Source organism: Barbus barbus (assembly GCF_936440315.1).
Source record: "Barbus barbus genome assembly, chromosome: 49".
Lineage (NCBI taxonomy): Eukaryota > Metazoa > Chordata > Actinopteri > Cypriniformes > Cyprinidae > Barbus > Barbus barbus.
In genome coordinates this window covers 1,120,112-1,141,772 of record NC_136727.1, presented here as the reverse complement: position 1 = coordinate 1,141,772, position 21,661 = coordinate 1,120,112, and the positions used below count along the sequence as shown (strand labels likewise).

General features: G+C 38.6%; 1 protein-coding gene across 4 annotated transcripts in view; it reads right to left on the bottom strand.

Annotated features, from left to right (window-relative positions):
* The window catches only part of LOC306867471 (protein NLRC3-like), a 40,210-nt gene that overhangs the window by 11,571 nt on the left and 6,978 nt on the right, over nucleotides 1-21,661 (bottom strand). The window contains exons 1-5 of one of the 4 annotated variants that reach the window (XM_079413132.1): nucleotides 10,209-10,312; nucleotides 8,952-9,033; nucleotides 7,800-7,872; nucleotides 7,584-7,720; nucleotides 4,165-6,069 (exon numbers count right to left, since the gene is read on the bottom strand). In XM_079413132.1, coding sequence (XP_079269258.1) covers nucleotides 4,165-6,069; nucleotides 7,584-7,699 — 2,021 coding nt within the window. In that variant the 5' untranslated portion in view covers nucleotides 7,700-7,720; nucleotides 7,800-7,872; nucleotides 8,952-9,033; nucleotides 10,209-10,312. Of the gene's footprint in view, nucleotides 1-4,164; nucleotides 6,070-7,583; nucleotides 7,721-7,799; nucleotides 7,873-8,951; nucleotides 9,034-10,208; nucleotides 10,313-21,661 lie in introns of those variants that run through there. The other 3 variants (XM_079413133.1, XM_079413131.1, XM_079413134.1) reach the window with 3 other exon arrangements.

The following is a 21,661-nucleotide window of genomic DNA, read 5'->3' as shown; positions in this document are numbered from 1 at the left end:
GACAAACGGCCCGCACGTCCCACTTGAGTCGAACATTCTAATTAATTTAGCGTGTTCTGGCTCAAACGCGCTCCTCAGTGTCAAAATGTTTGAACTAGCCAATCAAATTGAAGAAGGTGGGATTTAGCCTACTGTTCACAGAAGCTTAGCTGCGCTGCACTTGAATGCGAGCTGAGGTAAGATAAGCAGCTGAACATGATGAGACAATTCAGCAATATTTACCAAGTTTACGATAAAAAATGTTAAACAACAGACATAAATTTTCAGGGATGTAAACTACTGGCCTTTTCGAACTGCTCTGATTTTAATGCCATTTACGTTATTTGTCACAATGTGGCCTACATAGAAACATTAACATTAATTTTCAGCAGACTTGAGATTAATGTTTGTATACAGTAGGTAGTCAACCAGAATGCCACAGTTTTGTTTTATTTAACTGGTTTACACTATCTGCCATGTGCCTTATGCTACTTTATCTCTTTTTATTTTTCTACAATGTCTTCATTTGTATATCTGTATAGTTGCATGTACATATGTTTAAACTGTATTTATCTGTATTTGAACGTCTACTGTCAGTGTCTTAAATGTTAACTGTATGCACCAAGGGTCTGAGAGTAACACAATTTCAATTCTCTGTATGTATGTACATGTGGAAGAATTGACAATAAAGCAGACTTGACTTGACCAGATTTCAACCCTATCGAGCTGGTTCGGCACGCACTGAAGGAGTTTGTCAGATGTGAGGCTAAACCATGGTACAAAGCTGAGCTTCTCCAGGCCATTGTGACCTTCTGGACAGATCGCCTAACAAAAACGACTGCAATAAATACATTGATTACCTTCACAAGGTTTTGCCGGCGAATGGTACAGCGCGACGGGGGTTCTACCGGAATGTAGAAATGTATATTTATTGATCTTTTTTCATTATTTATTAAAGAAAATTGCTGATCATAATAGCCTGATGTGTTTCATCTCTTCAGTACACAAAGAATGCAAAAACACAAACTTTTGGCTAATTTTACAATAATTTAGTTTGATGTACTGTATTTTGATGTTAAGGTTTCAGTTTATATATTGACAAACTAAAAATCATTGGCTTGAATTTGGGTAACTTTTAGCCTAGCTGCTGGGTGAATAGAACCAAGTGAATTAGTACTTACACATTAACTTTATACTGTAAATCTTTAAACACTGATTAAACAAATTAAACATTGATTTAATGTTATACACAGTAATTGCTATGGTTACATATAGGCATAAACTTATTTTTTTTAGGTGCATGACGCCTTTATTATTATGAAGTGAAATTAATGACTAACCATTCTCTTGCTTTGCGGACACAAAGAGCAAAGTTAATTCGTAGTCCAGTTATGGTCAGCAGGATCAATGGCACGGAAAAACTTGAAATATTATTAGATCTTTATCAGAAATTTGTGTGTATTCTGCAGCTGGAAACACACTGCTTAATGTTACACCATAATTATTTTTGTTTTAGATAGAACATGTCTTTAATAATGAACTGGCTGCAATGTCGCAAAAATATGTGTCTTTGTGCGTGAGGCACCAGCGCGATATGGCCATACCAAGGCTGGTTGGTTATACATATGCAAGACATCATTCAAAAGTGTCAAGCTATTGCAAAACAAATAAAACTGTAAAACTTTTACAAAATAAAGAAAACTACTTTCTGCCGTCTAGTTTTCCTTTCCGAGAACGTTGGAATGCGTCACAATGAACCATAGGCCTAACTCGGCATATTTTTTTTCTTTCGTTTTGTTAATCTGTCAATGATTTACGTGAAATATATTTAGTGTATAGGCATATATATTCCGTTTTATGTAAGCCTATAGTTGTATTGTGTTTTCTCCGTTCACAGAAGCGCCACAGGTGCGTAAGATCTGTTGAATCCATCTACTGTCGTCGGATAAACTCTAACGCCGGTGTTCTGATGATTTGTGCACCCTGTCAGATTTTGCTAGCTCCCATTAAAACAGATGGTAGCAGAATTCATTGCCATTGCGACTAGGGTTCACAGCTGAGCGCGGGCGGCATTTCACTCGCTGGATGCTCAGCATCACATTTGCATAGTCTGTACTACTTGAATTCCTGATTAGTTGATAGCAAATTTCAAATATTAAATGGAACAATAAAATAACGTTATTAACCGGTTAATGGCCATTTCAAATTTCAGAACTATAAAATTTGATTTCGTTTCTGTTTCCAGTTCTGTTCCAGTCAAAATTTTGTTTGTTTCCGGTTTTCGTTTTCGTTCCTTGAACCGGTTCAGAGCCCTGGATAACAGTATGTCTGTGACATGTAGAAATTGTAACGTTTATGGTAGGAATTATTAAATGTAAATTTCAAACATTTGTATTTGTGAAAAATATGTGACACTGACATTAGCATATCCGCATTGAATATGCTTCCACTTTTAATGCTCCAATACAAAGTAAACTACCTTTTCTTTATTTCATGGTAATGTAACATATCATTCAATAATATAAATAATACTGCACACCTGTTAAATTTGTAAATTTAAACTACAATGTAGAGTGTAACACAGTGAAATGCTGCTTGAGTTTGTTCGAATAGCAAACACACTAAAGTACTAAATTGGCTTCTGTGAATATGAATTATTTGAACTAGTTTATTGTAGATTATAGACCAACTGCAACCAATTTCGGCAGAGTGTTCATATTCTTACTTTTCAAAGTCTGTGGTTAAAGCGCCAATTAGCGGTAAAAGGTAGCAAATACACATTTTTAATATTGGTAGAAGTATTATTCTGGAAGAGTACCATCTGTATCTATCCATGCTTTCTTCCGTAATTTCACATGTCTAAGAAAATGTTTCAGAAAACTCTAAAATATTATTCTCAAACTTACACAAGAACATTGTAAGTCTGAAGATTTTCGTTTGCAAATGCAGTGATTAGGATATATATTATAATAAAAAAATATCGCTTGCTAATTAGTTCACATGCATGTGTTCACCACACTTAAGTAAAACTACAGATATCTTACCAGAAAATGACTTCGGTAGAAGTGGAAGTCACCGTGAATATTGCTATGTATGTGATATTAATTGTACTTAAGTATGAACTTTTTTTATATATCAAAAGTACTTAAGTATTGAAAGTAAAAGTACAGGTAAATGCAAAATGGAAAAGGATAAATATAAACAAATGCTTCCATTATTTAATTAAAAAATGAATAAATAAAACATGGCCACAATTTAGCTAAAACTCTGGAACTAAAAAGAAGGAAAGGCTTAATAAAACGTCCTGATGTTTAAACTCAGTAGTTCTCTCATTATAATCAACACGTGATGTAAATAAGAGATTGATTGTGCAGTGTAGAGCTTCACTGATTATTACAGAAGTTTGTGAGATCGTGATGAACTGAAGTGAGTTACAGCTTTTTATTGATTATAAAGGGAGCACTCTTTGTCTGCTTTCTAGGCTGGATATAATCCATTCAGAATTTGTATAAACTCTTGTTTTTCATGCTGCTAAGAGGACTAACGGCCACATACACACTGCAGAGTTTCAGGAATTACATCTGCAGGATGCAATCTTGATATTACAGTGACTGATATAGTGATAAACAGCAATGAACAGGACAAAAATAGCATCTGTGGAAATCTGTGTCTGTGAATCTGTGGCCGCTTCTGATGTAAAAACAGGAAAAGGGGAGTGTCATAAACGGTCAAATACATGATATCAGCAACCAATCAGCTTCCCTCATCTTTTGCAGTCAAACAGCTGGAACATTAAGCATTTATCATCAATAATTACTGAAGATTAAATGTGATAATGCTATATTATTATTGCTGTTAATATTAGCAGTAATGTATGTCATTGTTTTATCTTCATTCACAGTGAAAATGTCTGAATTGCAGCTTTACTGATCGATGCTGTCGACCGTCCCTTTGCTCCACCTGCTGCTGATTTAATGAACCAGTTTCTCATGTGACTGGGTTGTGTTTACCGCGGTGATAACAGACATTTTACTCCACTATCTACTGTATTAAAAAGATCTGTCGTGACTCCTTTAAGATTCTGGCCTGTTATTTAGGAGAAAATCTCTCATTTAGGAACATTTATTATAAAGGTGTCAGATTCATTATTAAATATGATAGTTTAGTTAATGATGAAACACTCACAGAGCTTTTCTGCAGTTGATCACAGCTGGTATCAGTCTTCTTCTCCCCTCATCTGATGTGTTGTATTTCTTGAGCTCAAACTCATCCAGTGGCTTCTCTGACATCTGAAGCATGTAGGAGATTGTTGAGCAGTGACCAGGAGAGACCAGTTTCTTCTCTGAGTGTTTGTCTGATTTCACAAACTCCTGAATCTCTCTGAACAGAGTCTGATCTTTCACTTCCAGCAGACAGAGGAACAGATTGATGCATTGATCAGCTGAGAGAGGATAAGTATTATGTGCATCTTTGATCCTCTCTTTAATCCCATCATCATCATCATCATCATCATCTTTGATCTTCTCTTTAATGTACTGTGTGGTTTCTCTGATGTTCTCTGAGCTGTTCTCTGTGTGTGTCAGTAGATCCTGTAAGAGTCTCTGATTGGACTCCAGGGAGACACCCAGCAGGAACCGCAGGAACAGATCCAGCTGGCCATTCTCACTTTCAATGGCTTTATCTACTGCTGATGTTAGTAGATCATACAGAGAGTCTTTATCAAAGCTGTAAGAACTGAATTTACGCAGTGGCTCCATGTTCTTTGTTAAATAGCAGTAAAACACATAGAAAGCAGCGAGAAACTCCTGAACGCTCAGATGAATGAAGCTGTAGACTTTCCTCTGATGAATCACAGATTCCTCCTTAAAGATCTCAGTGCAAATCCCAGAATACACTGAGGCATCAGTGACGGCTACACCGCTCTCAATCAGGTCCTCCTCATAGAACATCACATTGCCCTTCATCAGCTGTTTGAAAGCCACTTCAGCAAGTTTCACAATCACTTCTCTGTTGGACTGTAGGAGTTTCTCTGGATCTCTCTCTTCATACTTCTGGTTCCTCATGTTGATCTGAATCAGCAGGAAGTGGATGTACATTTCAGTCAGAGTTTGAGGGATTTCTGCACTCAGATCTTCTTCCAGGAGCTTCTGAAGCACAGTGGATGAGATCCAGCAGAAGACGGGGATGTGGCACATGATGTGGAGGCTTCTTGCTTTTCTGATGTGTGAGATGATTCTGCTGGCTTGATGCTCGTCACTGATCCTCTTCCTGAAATATTCCTCCTTCTGAGGCTCAGTGAATCCCTGAATTTCTGTCAGACGGTTGATGTATTTGGAGGGGATCTGATTGGCTGCTGCTGGTCTGGAGGTGATCCAGATGAGAGCAGAGGGAAGCAGCTCTCCTTTCATGAGCTTTGACATCAACACACCCACTGATGAAGTCTCAGTCACATCACAAACTTTCTGATCGTCTGAAAACATCAGTGTGATTCTGCTTTCATCCAGACCATCAAAGATGAACACAACTTTACACTCCTCATAAATCTTTGAGTCCAGATCTTGAAGTTCAGGATGGAAGTCCAGCAGAAGTCTGTGAAGACTGTAATGATGATCTCGGATCAAGTTCAGCTCTCGAAATGGAAGCACAAACATGAAATCTACATCCTGATTGGCTTTTCCCTCGGCCCAGTCCAGAATGAACTTCTGCACAGAGACGGTTTTTCCGATTCCAGCGATGCCTTTAGTAAGAACAGTCTTGATCTTCTTCTTCTTCTTACATCCTGGTTCAGCTGAGGCTTTAAAGATGTCATTGCAGTAGATTGGACTGTCTTGTGAGTGTTTTGTTCTGGCTGTTTTCTCCATCTGTAAAACTTCATGTTCTTCATTCACTCCTTCACTCTCTCCCTCTATGATGTAGAGCTGTGTGTAGATCCTGTTCAGGAGGCTTTCATTCTCCTGGAGTTTCAGTCCCTCAAATAATCTCTCATACTTGTTCTTCATGCTGGTTTTGAGCTGGTCTTTGACTCTCTGTAGTTCATCATTCACTGGCTGAGGAGAATCCAGGTCTCTAGTCTGATCATCTCTATTCCATCTGCAGAAACAACAGAAATAAAAAAGAACAAATTAAATAATAATGTAAATCAATGCATATGGCAATCTTGTATGCTACAATATGTACAGTTCGTTTAAGGTGTGAATATGAACTGGCCTCGATCCGACCCAATTGCAGAAAGCATGCTCGGAAACACACAGCTCGTGCATATAGTGCTGTTGTTTGCATTTCAACTGCTTAACTCACTTGTTTGTAAACCGCAATGCTTAAAAACACATGCAAATTATGAGTTTTCATGACCATAGTGCCCACAGCAACGTGACATGAGCACACTAAATAGACTAAAGCTTGCTGCAAAGCCCCAGCAAAAGGTACAATGAACGTGTCTGAGGGAAAGAGTAAGGAGATAATTGAATTATTTATTAATAAACTTGTGTTTTCTGAGTCAGTGTCACCTCATTCGACGCGCCAAAAGAACTGCATCTTTACGGATTAGGCTACATAATGAAAGAGTTTTTGTTTTGAATATGAATGATTTAGTTTTGTAGTTTTAGAAAAGCACAATGTTTGCTTGATATTGTCAGTGCACACAAATAAAAACAGACCCTTTACAGTTCCCAACGATGTATTATTCTTATCTTTATGAGCAACAATTACAGAGTATTTAATTTGTTTCTATTGATGACCTGAAACGCGTTTCAGCTTCCACTCTCCGCATAAACTATTGGATATGTGGCTAATAGCACACGTTTATCTAGGTTAAGTATCTTCATATTGCGTTAGTATCTCATAACAGCAAATCAGTAAAAGAATAAAAATTGCACTAAGAAAGATCTCCATGATTAGCCTATTTTTGCACTTCCTGTTTTCACTGCTTGAGAATTTCTGTCCAATGAATGGATGACTTTAGCACACGTGTGATTTGGTTTACAATTTCTTGCAAAAAGGGCAGTGTGAAAGCGAACCGCACCAAACAAAAAAAATCGACATTGTATTTGGTCCGGACCAAAGCAAGTGAACTAGCGGACTTTAGTTTTGCCCTTTTGCACATATTGAACTACATATCCTACACAGATTCATTCACTAGATTTGTTTTCATAGTCTTTATTTGTTTTCATAGTCTTTATATTGCAGCTTGTTTGGAGGACAATATTAGGCAGGATGAGGTAGAATTTAATTAAATTTTTTTAATAATGATTAAAATGAATACATTTTAATAAATTAAATTAATTTTAAAGTGTGTTTAATCCGATGAATCACAGTAATAATCCTCAGATGAGTCAGTTCTAAACTGCTGGTTATCATCAGCTCTAATCGTGAGTCAGTGTGTGGTTCACTAACAGTGGAAACACACTCTTGGTCTGGTTTGTGGATCAGTGTGTGACTCCTGTCTGAATCTCAGTGTGTGTTTTCTCTGATTGAACATGTTGAAGCAGCACTTGTCGACTCGTGGAGCATCTGGGAAATGATGAACTGTGATCCGGTGATTGTTCACGCTGGTCAGTGTTTATCAGTGCAGCATCAATGGTCCTTAACACTGGATTATATCTCACCTGGGGTCAGAGGTCAGTGGATCAAAACTGAATTCAGGAGGATTATACATGGATCTGTCACTCTTCAGAGACACCCAGCTGTGATCAGGAGATGAAGATCTCTCTCTGTTCTCCATGATGACAAACTGACTTCACACCTGCATATAGAAACATAAGAGGACAAATGACACATAATATTGTGATTATTATTGCAGTAAATCTTAACGCTACACACACCATGAGACTGAAGAGAATGTGGAGCTGCAGCAGGATCCTTTTCTTCTGAATCCATAAAGTGATGCTTTACTGACTGTAGTGAAGAAGAGTGATCCTCATGAGCATCGTCAGTATCTGAGCTCACTGATGCTCTTGTGTCTTACTGAACATATTTGACTTCAGCAGCAGGAGAAAAGCATCAATCTGTTCAGAGCTTGATGTGTTTCTGCTGCTGTAACACATATCAACTAACTGATCATGACATCTGATGAGGATGATTTTCAGAGCTGATGTTTAGTTCTTGAACCACTAGTGAATAAACCCTGTGGAAGCTTAGACATACAGCTGATGTTTAATAGTTGCTCTTCCTCCACAATGAGTTTCAATGTTTCCACCAAACAAACAAGATCAGCAAAACTATTAATCATACAAATCACCTTCACACAAATCTCACTGCATTCATATTATTCCAGAACATGTTATTTTTTTAAAGTGAAAAGGTGTCGGTGTTGTGCTGAATTTCGACTGCGCTCTGCATGATGTGCTCAATGAATTTAATACATGTTTGTGTTGCCCTTTCATTTTCATTTAATTTTATTTATTTGATGTAGTTATTGCATCCTTGTGTGGATAAACGTTGTTTGTTAAATGTATTGAGAACAAACTTAATTGTTTTTTATTCCTTTTTAACAAAATGATGAATAGAATACATAAGGTTCTGCAGTGTTTGCTCTTGAAAGCTTTCTGAAACCAATCTTTTTCACCCAGGTTACACCACAACATCATCAAACCTTTGCATCTCTTCACACAACAACAGAGTATGAGCCTCAGGTCTTGTATTCTGTTATTTGGCTGCAAGTAAAGGATCTATGTGTAGGCTTATATGTGAAACAAGTCAAATAACTGAGCACAGTGAAGAAATGTCAGCCTGAAAACATGTTGAGTTATGGGTCTTTGGCAATTGGCAGCAAATAATTCATTAATTTAAATTAACCTATTTAATTGCTGACAAGAAATTTAGTATTTCAGTATTTTAGTATGTATGTGTGTGTGTGTGTGTGTGTGTGAAAGTATTATTTGAGCAGCATGTGAAGCTGAGAGGAGGAGATATATGGAGAAACTCATGTTTTCTGCACATGTAGGCATACTGAGTGTCAGGATCCCACACTTTACCCAATCTTCTGCTGATGCTTCACCGTCTTATTGTCTGGCTCCACTTTTGTCTCCTTAAAGACTGGCTTTTACGCTCCAGTATCTGATAAAAATGCAGTTCTGGAATTTTTAGCTGGTTTACTGTACACCTCATCAAATATCAGCTTTGTGAAAGTAAAGGTCCAAGATTAATGAAATTGTTAATAAAATGAACATGATTTAATGGCACAAGTAATCTCGAACTTTACATGGTTTTAAATGATCCTATTCGTGGCTTATCGCTCTTAATAACTCTTTTAATATGAATCAAGTCCTGCACTTTATTTTCTAATTCCTGCAGAAACCTGAACATCTGCTGGAGAAAAACAAACCCAACCAGACAAACAGATAAACAGCTAAAAGTAGCCTAAACTGAGCACAAACACAATTGTTTCAAATAAAGGACAGATTTAGGAAGGTACTCCTCTCAGAACACGCACAAATAAAGATAATTGTAGATGCTTAATTGCTGTGTGGAGCACTGAGATCTCTAGATGAGGGCCTAATGAACTCATTTTTGTGAATTCGACCAACATTGCCATGTTTCCCTTGTTTTCAGGGGTTTTGCCTGTAGCTTGTGTTAGTTTAGGTTATTACTTTATTAATGGTGTGGATTCCGACTCATTTTTCCAGCACAGATCACTGTATGTCAGAATCAAACCCAACTAAAACTGGTCGTCTGTCAATCTGATCTACAGAAGCTCCTGTTTTCTGTTTAAAGAAATGAAGCTGAACTAAAAGCAGAATCTCTAGAGCTCGATATCATTATAATCCTGAAGATGATTCATCACTTTTACAAGCGACACAACTGCATTAATGCTGTTAATGTTTACAGACAGCGATCTACAATAATATGAACTTATATCAGAAGCTGATCATCAGTTTACCTTCATGTGATGTTTATGATGGGTTTTAAGTCTTATTTTATTCCCGTCGAGTTTACTTTCATTTTCAACACAAAGTCGTCACAGGTGAAGAATTCTTCTCTTCTTCGGGTTTAATGACAAATAAGCGACCGCAGCTTCAAAACCCAGCCCAATATGTTTTGATGACTTATTATAATCAGTATTATTTATTATTAATTATTATCATTATTTAGATGATTCATCCACTTTTACATGCGACACAACTGCATTAAATGTGTTAATGTTTAAAGATCAGATTTAACACGACAGAGCCGGAATGCGAAAAACATCTACAATAATATGAACTTATATCAGAAGCTGATAATGAATTTACCTTAATGTGATGTTTATGACAGTTTTTAATCCATTTTTCTGTCGAGTTTGCTTTCGTTATCAACACAAAGTCGTCACAGGTGAAGAATTCTTCTTCTTCTTCTCAAGTTTAATGGCGGTTGGCAAACCAAACTTAAATGGTGCATTCCCGCCACCTACTGGATTGGAGTGTGGATAACGTTATGGTAGTAGTGACCTAAATCCTGTTACTTAAATGAGTGTCTTTTAAGAAATTAAATACTTCTTCATATATTTTAAATTGCTTTGGGCCATTACCTAATAATGCTTTGATAGAAAAAACTTCCATTTCCATTTCTCTTAACGCTTGAAATAATTTAAATCTTTCTCTTGCATAAGCCTCACATTTTAATAATACATGTTCTACTGTTTCCATATTTTCGGAACTACATTTGTCACAATACCCAGTCTGGTGTTTCCCAATCCTGACCATACTTTGATTTAGTAGACAATGGCCAATGCGCATTCTTGAAATTATAACATCCTTCCTCCTATTTCCAAAGTTTCTTCTTTCAAAACCAACTGTTCCTTGAATTTTGTATAAATGTCGACCCTTATTTCCACTGTCCCACTCCTTCTGCCATTTCTTCCTAATTTCCTTTGCTATTATACTTTTTATCTCAGTCTTACTCAATGCAATTTTAATATCAACTTCTTGAAATTTTATGGCCTGTTTGGCTAAACTATCCACCTCTTCATTTCCTGCCACCCCCATATGAGCTGGTATCCAAAGAAAATAAATAATGATACCCAATTGTCTGATTCTAAAAAGACTTTGTAATATTTCATAAATTAAGTCCTGTCTAGCTGTAGAAATACCACTTGCTAGACTTTCAATTGCAGATAAAGAGTCTGTGCATATAACTGATCTGATTGGCTGAACTTCTTCGACCCACTGTAATGCTAATATAATTGCTATTAATTCTGATGTAAATACTGAAATGTGATCTGATGTTCTTTTCAAAATGTTGACTTTAAATTGAGGTATAAATACTGCTGCAGATGTTGTACCAGAATCTGGATCTTTTGAGCCATCAGTATATATCTGGATGGCACTATAATATACATGATCTATGTAATCTTGTACCTTTACGCTATCCAGGATATTCTCCTCATTTTGTTTATCTTTGTGTAACTGGATATCTACAAAAGGCATTGGAAAAAACCAAGGAGGAATTGCTGGCAGAACCACACATGTAGCAATATTAACATCTTTAATTATTTCTCTTGCCTCCTCATTAATAAACCATCCAAAACTTGTTAGTTTTTTATAGTTATATTCCCAACAGTCTCTTAAAACATTCTTAACTGGATGATTTTCCAATTGACCTTTTATGTTTGCCCAGTACCTCATTCTTAACTTAATCCTTCTCATTCCTAGTGGCATTACTCCCGTCTCAACATTAAGTGACGACACTGGTGAAGATCTTATTGCTCCACAACATATCCTTAATGCTTGATTCTGAATTGCCTCAATCCTAGCAAGCTGAGTTTTTGAGGCAGAACTATACACCATGCTACCATAATCTATAGTTGCTCCAATTAGTGCCACATAAATACTTTTGAGCGATTGCCGATTAGCTCCCCATTCAGCTCCAGCAAGACATCTCATTATATTTATCACTTTTTTACATTTATCTATTATTTTCTGTATATGTACTCCGAAATTTAATTTTGAGTCCATCCATACTCCTAAAAACCTAACAACTGATGTCTGCTCCAATGTTTCTCTATACATTTTAATATTTATATTAGGGTTCGTCTTGTTTTTTGAAAAACAAATTACTTGTGTTTTTGCCATAGAGAGCCTAAAGCCCCATTTATTAGCCCATTTTTCTATCAAGTTGACAGCATTTTGAACCTTTTCCTGAACAAACTTAACATTCCTACCTCTTTTCCATATTGCAGCATCATCAGCATATAAGGATTTCCCTATCCCAGGTTCTATCTGAGAGAAAATGTCATTGATCATTAAGTTAAACAAAATAGGACTGCTGACACTTCCTTGAGGAGTTCCATTCTCAATTGCATAAATCGGAGAATACTCACATCCCACTCGGACTTGAATAGTTCTATTTAACAGAAAGTTCATAACCCAGTTATACATTTTACCTTTTATTCCCATCATATCCAGCTTAATTAAAAGTCCTTCCTTCCACAGCATATCATATGCCTTTTCAACATCCAGAAAGACACCTACCAAAACTTCTTTATTAATCTGAGCCTTTCTTATGTCAGCTTCCAAACACAGCACAGAATCCATAGTGTTTCTCCCTTTTCTAAAGCCACTTTGATAAGGGGAGAAGATATCCCTCCTCTCGATAACATAAACCAGCCTGCTCATTACCATACGCTCCATAATCTTACATATATTTGAGGTTAGAGCTATTGGCCTATAATTAATGGGTTGCGTATGATCTTTTCCTGGTTTTGCTACTGGGATAATTACTCCATGTTTCCATTCCATTGGAAGCTTTCCTGAATTCCATACCTTATTATAAAGATTTAAAATGACATTTAATGAAGAATCTGATAAATGCTTAATCATTTCATAGCATATCTCATCCCTACCTGGAGAAGATTGTTTGGTCCCTGGCATTGCTCTTTTTAACTCATACAAAGTTAATTCATAATCCAATGAATCTCCAGTTGACTCCTTAACTTCCAATATATGTGGATTCTTTCTCACACTCTGTTCCCTTATCTTCATCATGTCATTTGATACATTTTCATTACGATGTACTTTCACAAATGTTTGTGCTAGTATCTCTGCCTTCCTGCTATCAGAGACAACTACTTCCTCATTATGAATTATCGTCGGAATACTATTATTTCTTTGTTTTCCTCCCATCTTTCTAATCATATTCCAAACCTCATTGATTTCAATGTTTCCCCCAATATTATTGCAGTACTCTCTCCAATAATTTCTTTTTGCTGTCCTGATAACCCTCCTTACAATTGCCTGAGCTTTTTTATAAACAATAAAATCATCATAGCTAAAAGATCTTCTTACTTTTTTAAGCATTTTGTTTCTTTCTTTAATTGCCACATTGCATTCTTCATTCCACCATGGAACAATTTTCCTCCTACTACATGCCTTCTTTCTACCAAATACTTCTTCTGCTGTGCTCCTAAGAACCTCACTGATTTTTGAATTTAAAACATCAATATCTTCCACAACATCATCATTAATTTCAGCCATTTTGTTATGGCATATCTCTCGGTACAACTCCCAATCCCCCGATTTAAAATTCCACTTAGGAATTCTTTCCATACCTGTTTTTATTAAGTCAACTCCAACTGTACTACAAACAGGAAAATGATCACTACCAATAGTACTTTCATTAAATACTTTCCAATCACATCTTTGAGCTAAATTTTCTGACACTATTGTCAAATCTAACACAGAATATTTGCATTGAGAAAGATTAACTCTTGTGTAGCTTCCATCATTAATGCATACTAGCTCTCCCCAGTCCAGCATATCTTCTATGATCAATCCATTATAATCAGTATTAGACCTCCCCCATAAAGTACTGTGTGCATTAAAATCACCACACCACACCATTTTAAAATCCCCAATTCCTCCAATATTTTCCATCATATCCTTAGTTAGCTTGTCACATGGATTATAAAAATTGATTACCCTAATACTCTGATTTCCTTCCCATACCTCCACTGCCACAGCCTCATACTCATTGTTATCTTCAACTTTCCTAAACCCTATACCTTGCTTAATAAATGTTGCTACTCCACCACCATTTCCTTTATTCCTGTCTTTCCTAATTGTCTCATACCCACTAATCAGAAAATTTAACTGTGGTTTAAGCCACGTTTCCTGAACACAAATAATATCTGGGTTTACATCACAATTTGCTATAAAATGCTTAAATTCTTGCCCATTTGCAATTAAACTTCTTGCGTTCCCCTGCAAGATTACAAAAGCCATTATGAGCCCCCACATGATGTCTGACTGTTTGTCGTTTGTACCACGAGTCTTTCATTTATCATGTCAACTGATATGTTCTTTAGTTCCAAATATTTTTCTGCTGCTCTAATGATTATCTTAATCCTTTCAGATCTACTTTCAGTCTGCGCTGAACAATTCACCACTTCTGCCACAAAAGCTATAAATGAAACTTTGTCTTCAATCAATTCAATTCTTTTTCTTGGTGTTGGCATCTTACTAGGTTGTGGTTGTATCCTAACAGGGGCCTCCTCTACTATGCTTACTTTGGGGGTTTGTTTTACTTTTTTAAGTGCTTCAGCATATGATATTGCTTCTTCCATTCTCACGTTTTGAACCTTAATTGCATCTTTCCTTACTTCACAACCTCCATAAGCTGCACTGTGCTCGCCCCCACAATTACAGCATTTTGGGGTTTTACCTTTTCCGCATTTACCATACTCATGATCTCCTCCACATCTTGCACATCTTTGTTTGCCTCTACATACAGCAGCCACATGTCCATATTTTTGGCATTTGAAACACCTTATTGGAGGAGGAATGTATAATCTGACTCCATAGCTGACAAATCCCAAAAATACTCTTTCTGGTAATTTGATCTCATCAAAGACCAACATAACTGAAAGACTGTCCGTTTTCTCATTGTTTCTGAAACATTTCAAGCGTCTTACTTCCTTAACTGCTGCTCCCTTTACATTTCTTTTAATCACCTCATCTGAAACATCCAAAGGAATTCCAGATATTACACCTCTAATCCAGTTTCTCTCTTCTGGAATTGAGCATTCTATTTTATGTCCGATCAATGATTTAATTCCCAAAGTTGCTTTTTGTTGCCTACTATCTTTACAAAATAACAACAGTCTTCCATCCTTCATAGTTTTTATATTCTCTACAATCCCTACACTTTCTTTAATTGCTTTTGTAATTTTCAAAGGGTTGATGTTACTCACGGATTCGGTAGCAAACTTTACCATTACTTTATACTCCTTCTTCTTTCTTTGTGCCAGTTGACTTCCCTTGTCGCTTTCCGAGTCTGAAATTAAATCACGACTTTTCTTCCTTTTCTTTGTTTTAACTATGTTCCACCCTAAACTTGAATTTCCCCCACTATCTTCCTCAATCCTATCATCCTCCATTTCCGGATCGCTTCCGGAATCTACGTCAGTTCCTACCATCCGTACACCAGTCACAATCCAGCCGTTTGCCAATCCGCTCAACAGCCGTCACCAGAAAACCTTTCGACAGGCCCTTCCTCAGTTTTCAGGTGAAGAATTCTTCTCTTCTTCTGCTGTTTACCTGGCGGTCAGCAAAACTACTGTGAGCTGCTTCACCGCCACCTACTGGACTGGAGTGTGGAGATAAACTTGGAGAAAGCTGATTCACTAACAAAACAAACCCCCTTCTTTTTCTTAAGAAAAATAAAACATTTCCTTAAATGCTGTTCACTAGTCCTGTGCCATTTAAAAAAGAGAAATACTTCACTTTCAATTCTATAATTTATTCCATCACTTAATAATTATTTGAGTATACAGCAGCATCTTTTAATGACTGGATTCATTTCATCCTCTCTCGTTGTGCTCTCTAATAATACATGATCCACTGTTTCTGAATGTCCACATATTTCACAATTACCGGTTTCATGTTTCCCTACTCCAATAACACAACTCTTAAAATTGTTTTACCACAGTAACTGTACTTTTACTGGGGTATTTGTAGTTAAAGCAGTGATTGTACTGAAGATATTATAAATCAATATTGTTTTCTGTCTTGCAGTTCCGTCAGATCACATTCTCCAGCAGCTCTTTTAAGAAATCATCTCTTGTTAAAGCCATCACTTATTTTTCCCAACTGTAAACCATAATTCCTTTACACATAGTTTTGCTCTCTTTCTGTGCTTCGTGACATTTTTAAATCTCATAATCTTGACCAATTCTGACAGAAAGCTGCAGGGAACTTGAACTTGAAGCTCCCAATGCTGATCTTGAAGAAGCTGAACACATCCTTCAAAGATTCAACCCTTCACAGGTTTTGTTAGTTATATAATATCCTTATTTTATGTGTTAATAATAGCATAAATATTTTGGTCACAAATCATTTTTAACACACTGTCTCAACATGTATTTCTCGTTGTTTCAGCTGAAAGGGAAGACCAAAGGAGGGCCTGTCCTGGGATGCGTTTGATCAAAAGCTGCAAAGGCAAACTCTTCCAGTGGTGCGTCTGTGTTGGTCTCAGCAGCTTGACTGAACTGTACTGCAGATACATTTTGCACAGTATTTGATGTTTGTTAAACTTTGCTTATCACACTTATCCCACGGCCCCATCAGCAAGAACCCTCAACAAAGTGTCATGTTGAAGTAGTAATAATTCATACAATTTAACAAGTCAGCAAATTCATACAATATTGTAGTAGCGTACTCGTACAAAATACTACCACTTTTACTCCTGCTGCTGTCACTGGCCATTGCCTCAACTCTCATGCAGTTTGTGCCCATTGTAAGTAGTCAGAGTGTTTATATCAAAGTTTATATTAAGTCCATTTTTTTAATTCTTAACCTTAACAGTCTCTTCCCGTTCTAACAGTACATGATATCTGTCCACACCTCAGAGTCTGCTTTTCTTTCCGTGTTGATTTTTATTGAACGCATCTGGAAATGCTAGTTTAACTTGTCATGTGACAAATCAGATCTTCAATTAATTTGGCCAAATCAGATCACTTAAAGCTGTTCACACCAAGAACAAGATATATAATAACTATTTTAACTATGTATTTTTCACACCAACAGATGATAACGTTCTATTTATTATAAGTGAGTGCTGCAGTTATGTTGTCTGTCATTTAAATGCTCAAGCTCTTTAAAGTCTGGTGGATTCTGATTGGCTGTTGTTACGTCTATGACTTAATGCATTATATGTTGGTTTTGTTGTTGTGGCTGTTGTTTCGTTCCTTTTTAGGATTGGTCCTGGACATAATGGGAGTCTGCTGGTGGTTGGACCGGAGAAGAGGCCAGAACTATAAATTCCCTGGCATTCCACTGGAGGGGGCTCTCTGCCTCTTTGATCGATTGCTCAAGATTGTTGTGATACTGTGCTAGTTGGTGACTATGTGGTTGCGACAGATTGTGTTTTCTGTTCCAGGCGAGTGCCGTTATTGACCTGTGTGAGCCTTATCGTAGGACATTGATGTCTTGTTGAACCATGTTTGTAAATTCGTAACTGTGTTGTAGAGCAGTAGGGGGTGAGTGCCTTGTTTCTTTTGTAGGCCATTAGGCCGTTACTTTTTCTCCTGTTTATTGGGCAGATAAGGAGATAGGGAATTTGATTGTATGTTTTGTTTCTTTTATTTTTGATCTGTAGGGAAGGTAGTTCTTTTGTGGGGAAGTTAGTTTCTGTTTGTTTATTATTTTTGGCATTAGCTCACCCCTGAAGATTTCGCTTCTGATTGTTTTTGTATGTTTTGAATATATTGTTTGTGTATCTTAGCCGAGAACGGCGGATACTATTGCAACATACATGAACAAGGAAAGAGAAATCAAATGATCAACTCAGATGAAGTGGCTGTGTTATTTATGTTACAGTCTGACCTAGACCAGAGATCGTAACATAAATTGGGGGCTCGTCCATTAGTTATATATAAATGAAGATAATTGGTATAGTTGAACACGCGTTTGTTCTGGTAATTTTCTTGTTGTGTGGGACGAGTTTATGGATAAGTATGCAATTTGATTTAACGTCATTTACGTTGTCTCCTACGACGGAGGAATTTAATAAGTGTCGTAAAGCGGATTTATTGCTAATTGCAGATTTCTTTAATGTCCTTGTTCCTAGGGAGGGATCAAAACAAGTTATTAAAGATGAGTTGTATAGCGAATTAGTTGAGGCTGGAATCTTGCCGGATGAGTCGGTGGAAGGGTTAGCGAGGATGAGAACAGAAATTCCGGGGGATGAGGATACGTTTACTTTTCCTAGTATAGATCCTAGTCATCCCCGTTTTGATCCTATGCTAGCTATTAAATTAAAGGAGTTGGATCTGCAGTTAAAGAAACCGGATTATGATGCGCAGCTTCTTCATTTTCGGACTCTGAAGTTAGAGGCTGATAATAGATTTAAATTACATTGTTTGGAACTGCAAGCCAAATCGCCATCTAATATTCCTGTGCCTGTGCCCAGGTCTAGACTTCCAGCTCCTCGTTCATCAGGGAATGTACCAGTTTCATCGGTACCGGGTCAAAGTCCGCCACCCGGGTTATCTCAGAGTACCTCCTCATCTGGTGGTGAGTTTGTGAACAGTTTTGATGTGAGTAAATACGTTACACTTGTTCCTCCTTTTAGAGAGACAGAGGTAGACTCTTATTTTGTCGCTTTTGAGCGCATTGCAGTTACATTACGTTGGCCAAAAGAGTTGTGGTCGTTACTGTTGCAATGTAAATTAGTGGGTAAAGCTCAGGAAGTGTGCACAGCCTTACCTATTGAGCAAAGTTTGAATTATGATACCGTTAAATCTGCAGTGTTAAGAGCGTACGAATTGGTACCTGAAGCTTATCGCCAGAAATTCAGAAACCATCAGAAAATTACCAGTCAAACCTTTGGTGAGTTTGTTCGTGAGAAAACGGTGTTGTTTGACAAATGGTGTGCAGCTAGTAGAGTTACAACGTTTGCGCAATTACGAGAACTTGTGTTGTTAGAAGATTTTAAGAGTTGTGTTTCAGAGGACATTGTTGTGTATTTGAATGAACAGAAGGTATTGTCTGGAACAGGGGGAGGGATGGTGGGCCAGGCCCGTGTAGAGGAAGGGAACCTGGGCTCTGAGGCAGCGCCGGCGGGATGGAGACCCAGGGCAGAACCGGCGGCCACCACCGCGGTGAGTGTGGAGCTGCCACCCTGGAGCGGGCAATGGTGGGCTCCACCGCTTCGGGGGGCACATCAGGGTGGGGAACATCAGCAAACACCGCTCTCACGGGGGCTTCGTGAGCGAACACCGCTCTCTCGGGGCCTCGTGAGCGAGCACAGCTGTCTCGGGAGCCTCGTGAGCGAGCACCGCTCTCTCGGGGGCTTCGTGAGGGAGCACAGCTGTCTCGGGAGCTTCGTGAGGGAGCACAGCTGTCTCGGGAAGAACGCGAGCGAGCACAGCGGTCTCGGGAAGAACGTGAGCGAGCACAGCTGTCTCGGGAGGAACGTGAGCGGTCACCATCGTCTCGGGAGCCTCATGAGCGAACACCGCTCTCTCGGGGGCTTCGTGAGCGAACACCGCTCTCTCGGGGGCTTCGTGAGCGAACATCATCGCCTCGGGAGGAACGTGAGCGGGCACAGCTGTCTTGGGAGCCTCGTGAGCGGACACCGCTCTCTCGGGAGCCTCGTGAGCGAGCACAGCTGTCGGGTCGCCACCTCGGGAGAACTGTGAACGGGCTCCGCAGCTAACTCCAACCTGAAGGCTGAGCCGCTCACCTGCAGAGCCAGGTTAATGTAGTCCTCCAGCGACTCCCCGGGGTCCCAGTAAGGTACCAGGGACTTGAAGGGCTCATGAATCAAGTAGCCTCTGCCAATGATCTTTTCAATCCACCAGACGTTCAGAAGATCATTGTGGAGCATGTCATTAAAAGTGATAACGCAACTGTGACGGTTCAATGAGTTCCTGTGCAGTGAGTGCTTTTGTGTTTGTCCCGAGTTACAGGCTGATTGCTGCTGATTGCTGGAGGGCGTGGCTTTACACCTGAACTAGATCAGGGTACTTTAAAAGACGCACTTTGTCAAACAGAGAGGGGGAGAGGATGGCTCGCTGGTGTTGTTACGGCTCTGGAGGCTTCCAGAGAGCTGACGGCACGTGTGGGCTATGGGAGAGCACAACCGCTTCGGAGATCTGATGTGATATACTTTCCTTTGATGACGATATTTTGATTTGGACTTCTCGTTATGTTTGGTTGAACTGATATCACTTGAGTTTACTACACAGTTACATGCTTACACGCTGACTAACACTTATACTGATCTCCTGACATTTCATGTTTGTTACTTTATTTAAATAAATCTTATTGTTTACGCAGCGGTGTTGTGGCGTCTCCCTTACTTTGTTGCGATCTTTGAGAAGAATCGTAACAAATGGGGGCTCGTCCGGGATCTACGATTCTTCTCAAAGATCGCAACAAAGTAAGGGAGAAGCCACAACACCGCTGCGTAAACAATAAGATTTATTTGTTGTGAATGGCTTTGAATGTTAATAAAAGAACTTTGAAATGGATACGAAACTGAACCAGAAGCCAGTGAAGCTGTTGAAGAACAGGGGTGATGTGATGAATGGAAGGTGTTTGTGTTATTATGCGAGCAGCTGAATTATGACAAGCCCATCAGTAGCTATGCGAGCAGATGCATTATGACAAGCCCATCAGTCCCATCTTTCAAGGTGCCTGTCTTAGTTAAGAATGAGACGGTACATGACATCAAAGTGCCCTTAGGACACAACATTGCTGAGCTTTCCTTTCCTAACGCTGTGTCATCCCTGCCAACTCCCAATGCAGGAGAACTACACCGTGATGTTACTTCATCTTCTGCAACATGCAACTCTATTCATGTGTCTGATTGTGGGAAACTCACTTTTGATTTCGCTGACTCTCCTTTATCCGAAGAGTGGAAGGAGAGAATCACTAGGAAATTAAATTCAGTGTCAGATGTTTTTGCACTCAGTGACCTCGATTTTGGTCATACCACTAAAGTTAAACATAGAATACGCTTGTCAGATCCAACTCCATTTAAACAGAGGCCCAGACCGATCCATCCTTCTGACTATGAAGCTGTCAGACATCATTTAAAAGAGCTTCAGGACGCTAACATCATATGTGAATGAGAAAGCCTTTTGCTTCTCCGATTGTTGTGGTGAAGAAAAAGAACGGTGACATCAGACTATGTGTGGATTATCGGAAGTTGAATAGCCAAACCATCAAAGATGCATACGCCTTACCCAACATTGAAGAGGCCTTCTCTGTCTTGACTGGCTCGAAGTGGTTTTCTATTATGGATCTCAAGTCTGGCTATTATCAAGTTGAAATGGAGGAGGAAGACAAGTGTAAAACGGCTTTTGTGACCCCGATGGGTTTCTGGGAGTTCAACAGGTTGCCGCAGGGAGTTACGAATGCTCCCAGTACTTTTCAGAGAGTAATGGAGAAGTGCATGGGTGGGATGAATTTGAGAGAAGTATTGTTTTTTCTTGATGATGTCATAGTTTTCTCAGCTACTCTTGAGGAACATGAGGACCGATTACTTAGAGTTCTCCAGAAGTTGAAGGAATTTGGCTTAAAGCTTTCGCCAGATAAATGTCAATTTTTTAGAACATCTGTTAAATATCTTGGGCATGTGGTGTCTGCTAGTGGGGTAGAGACCGACCCGGCCAAAATAGCTGCTCTCACGACGTGGCCCAGGCCAAATAACATCAAGGAGCTTAAGTCTTTTCTTGGATTTGCCGGATATTATAGGCGATTCA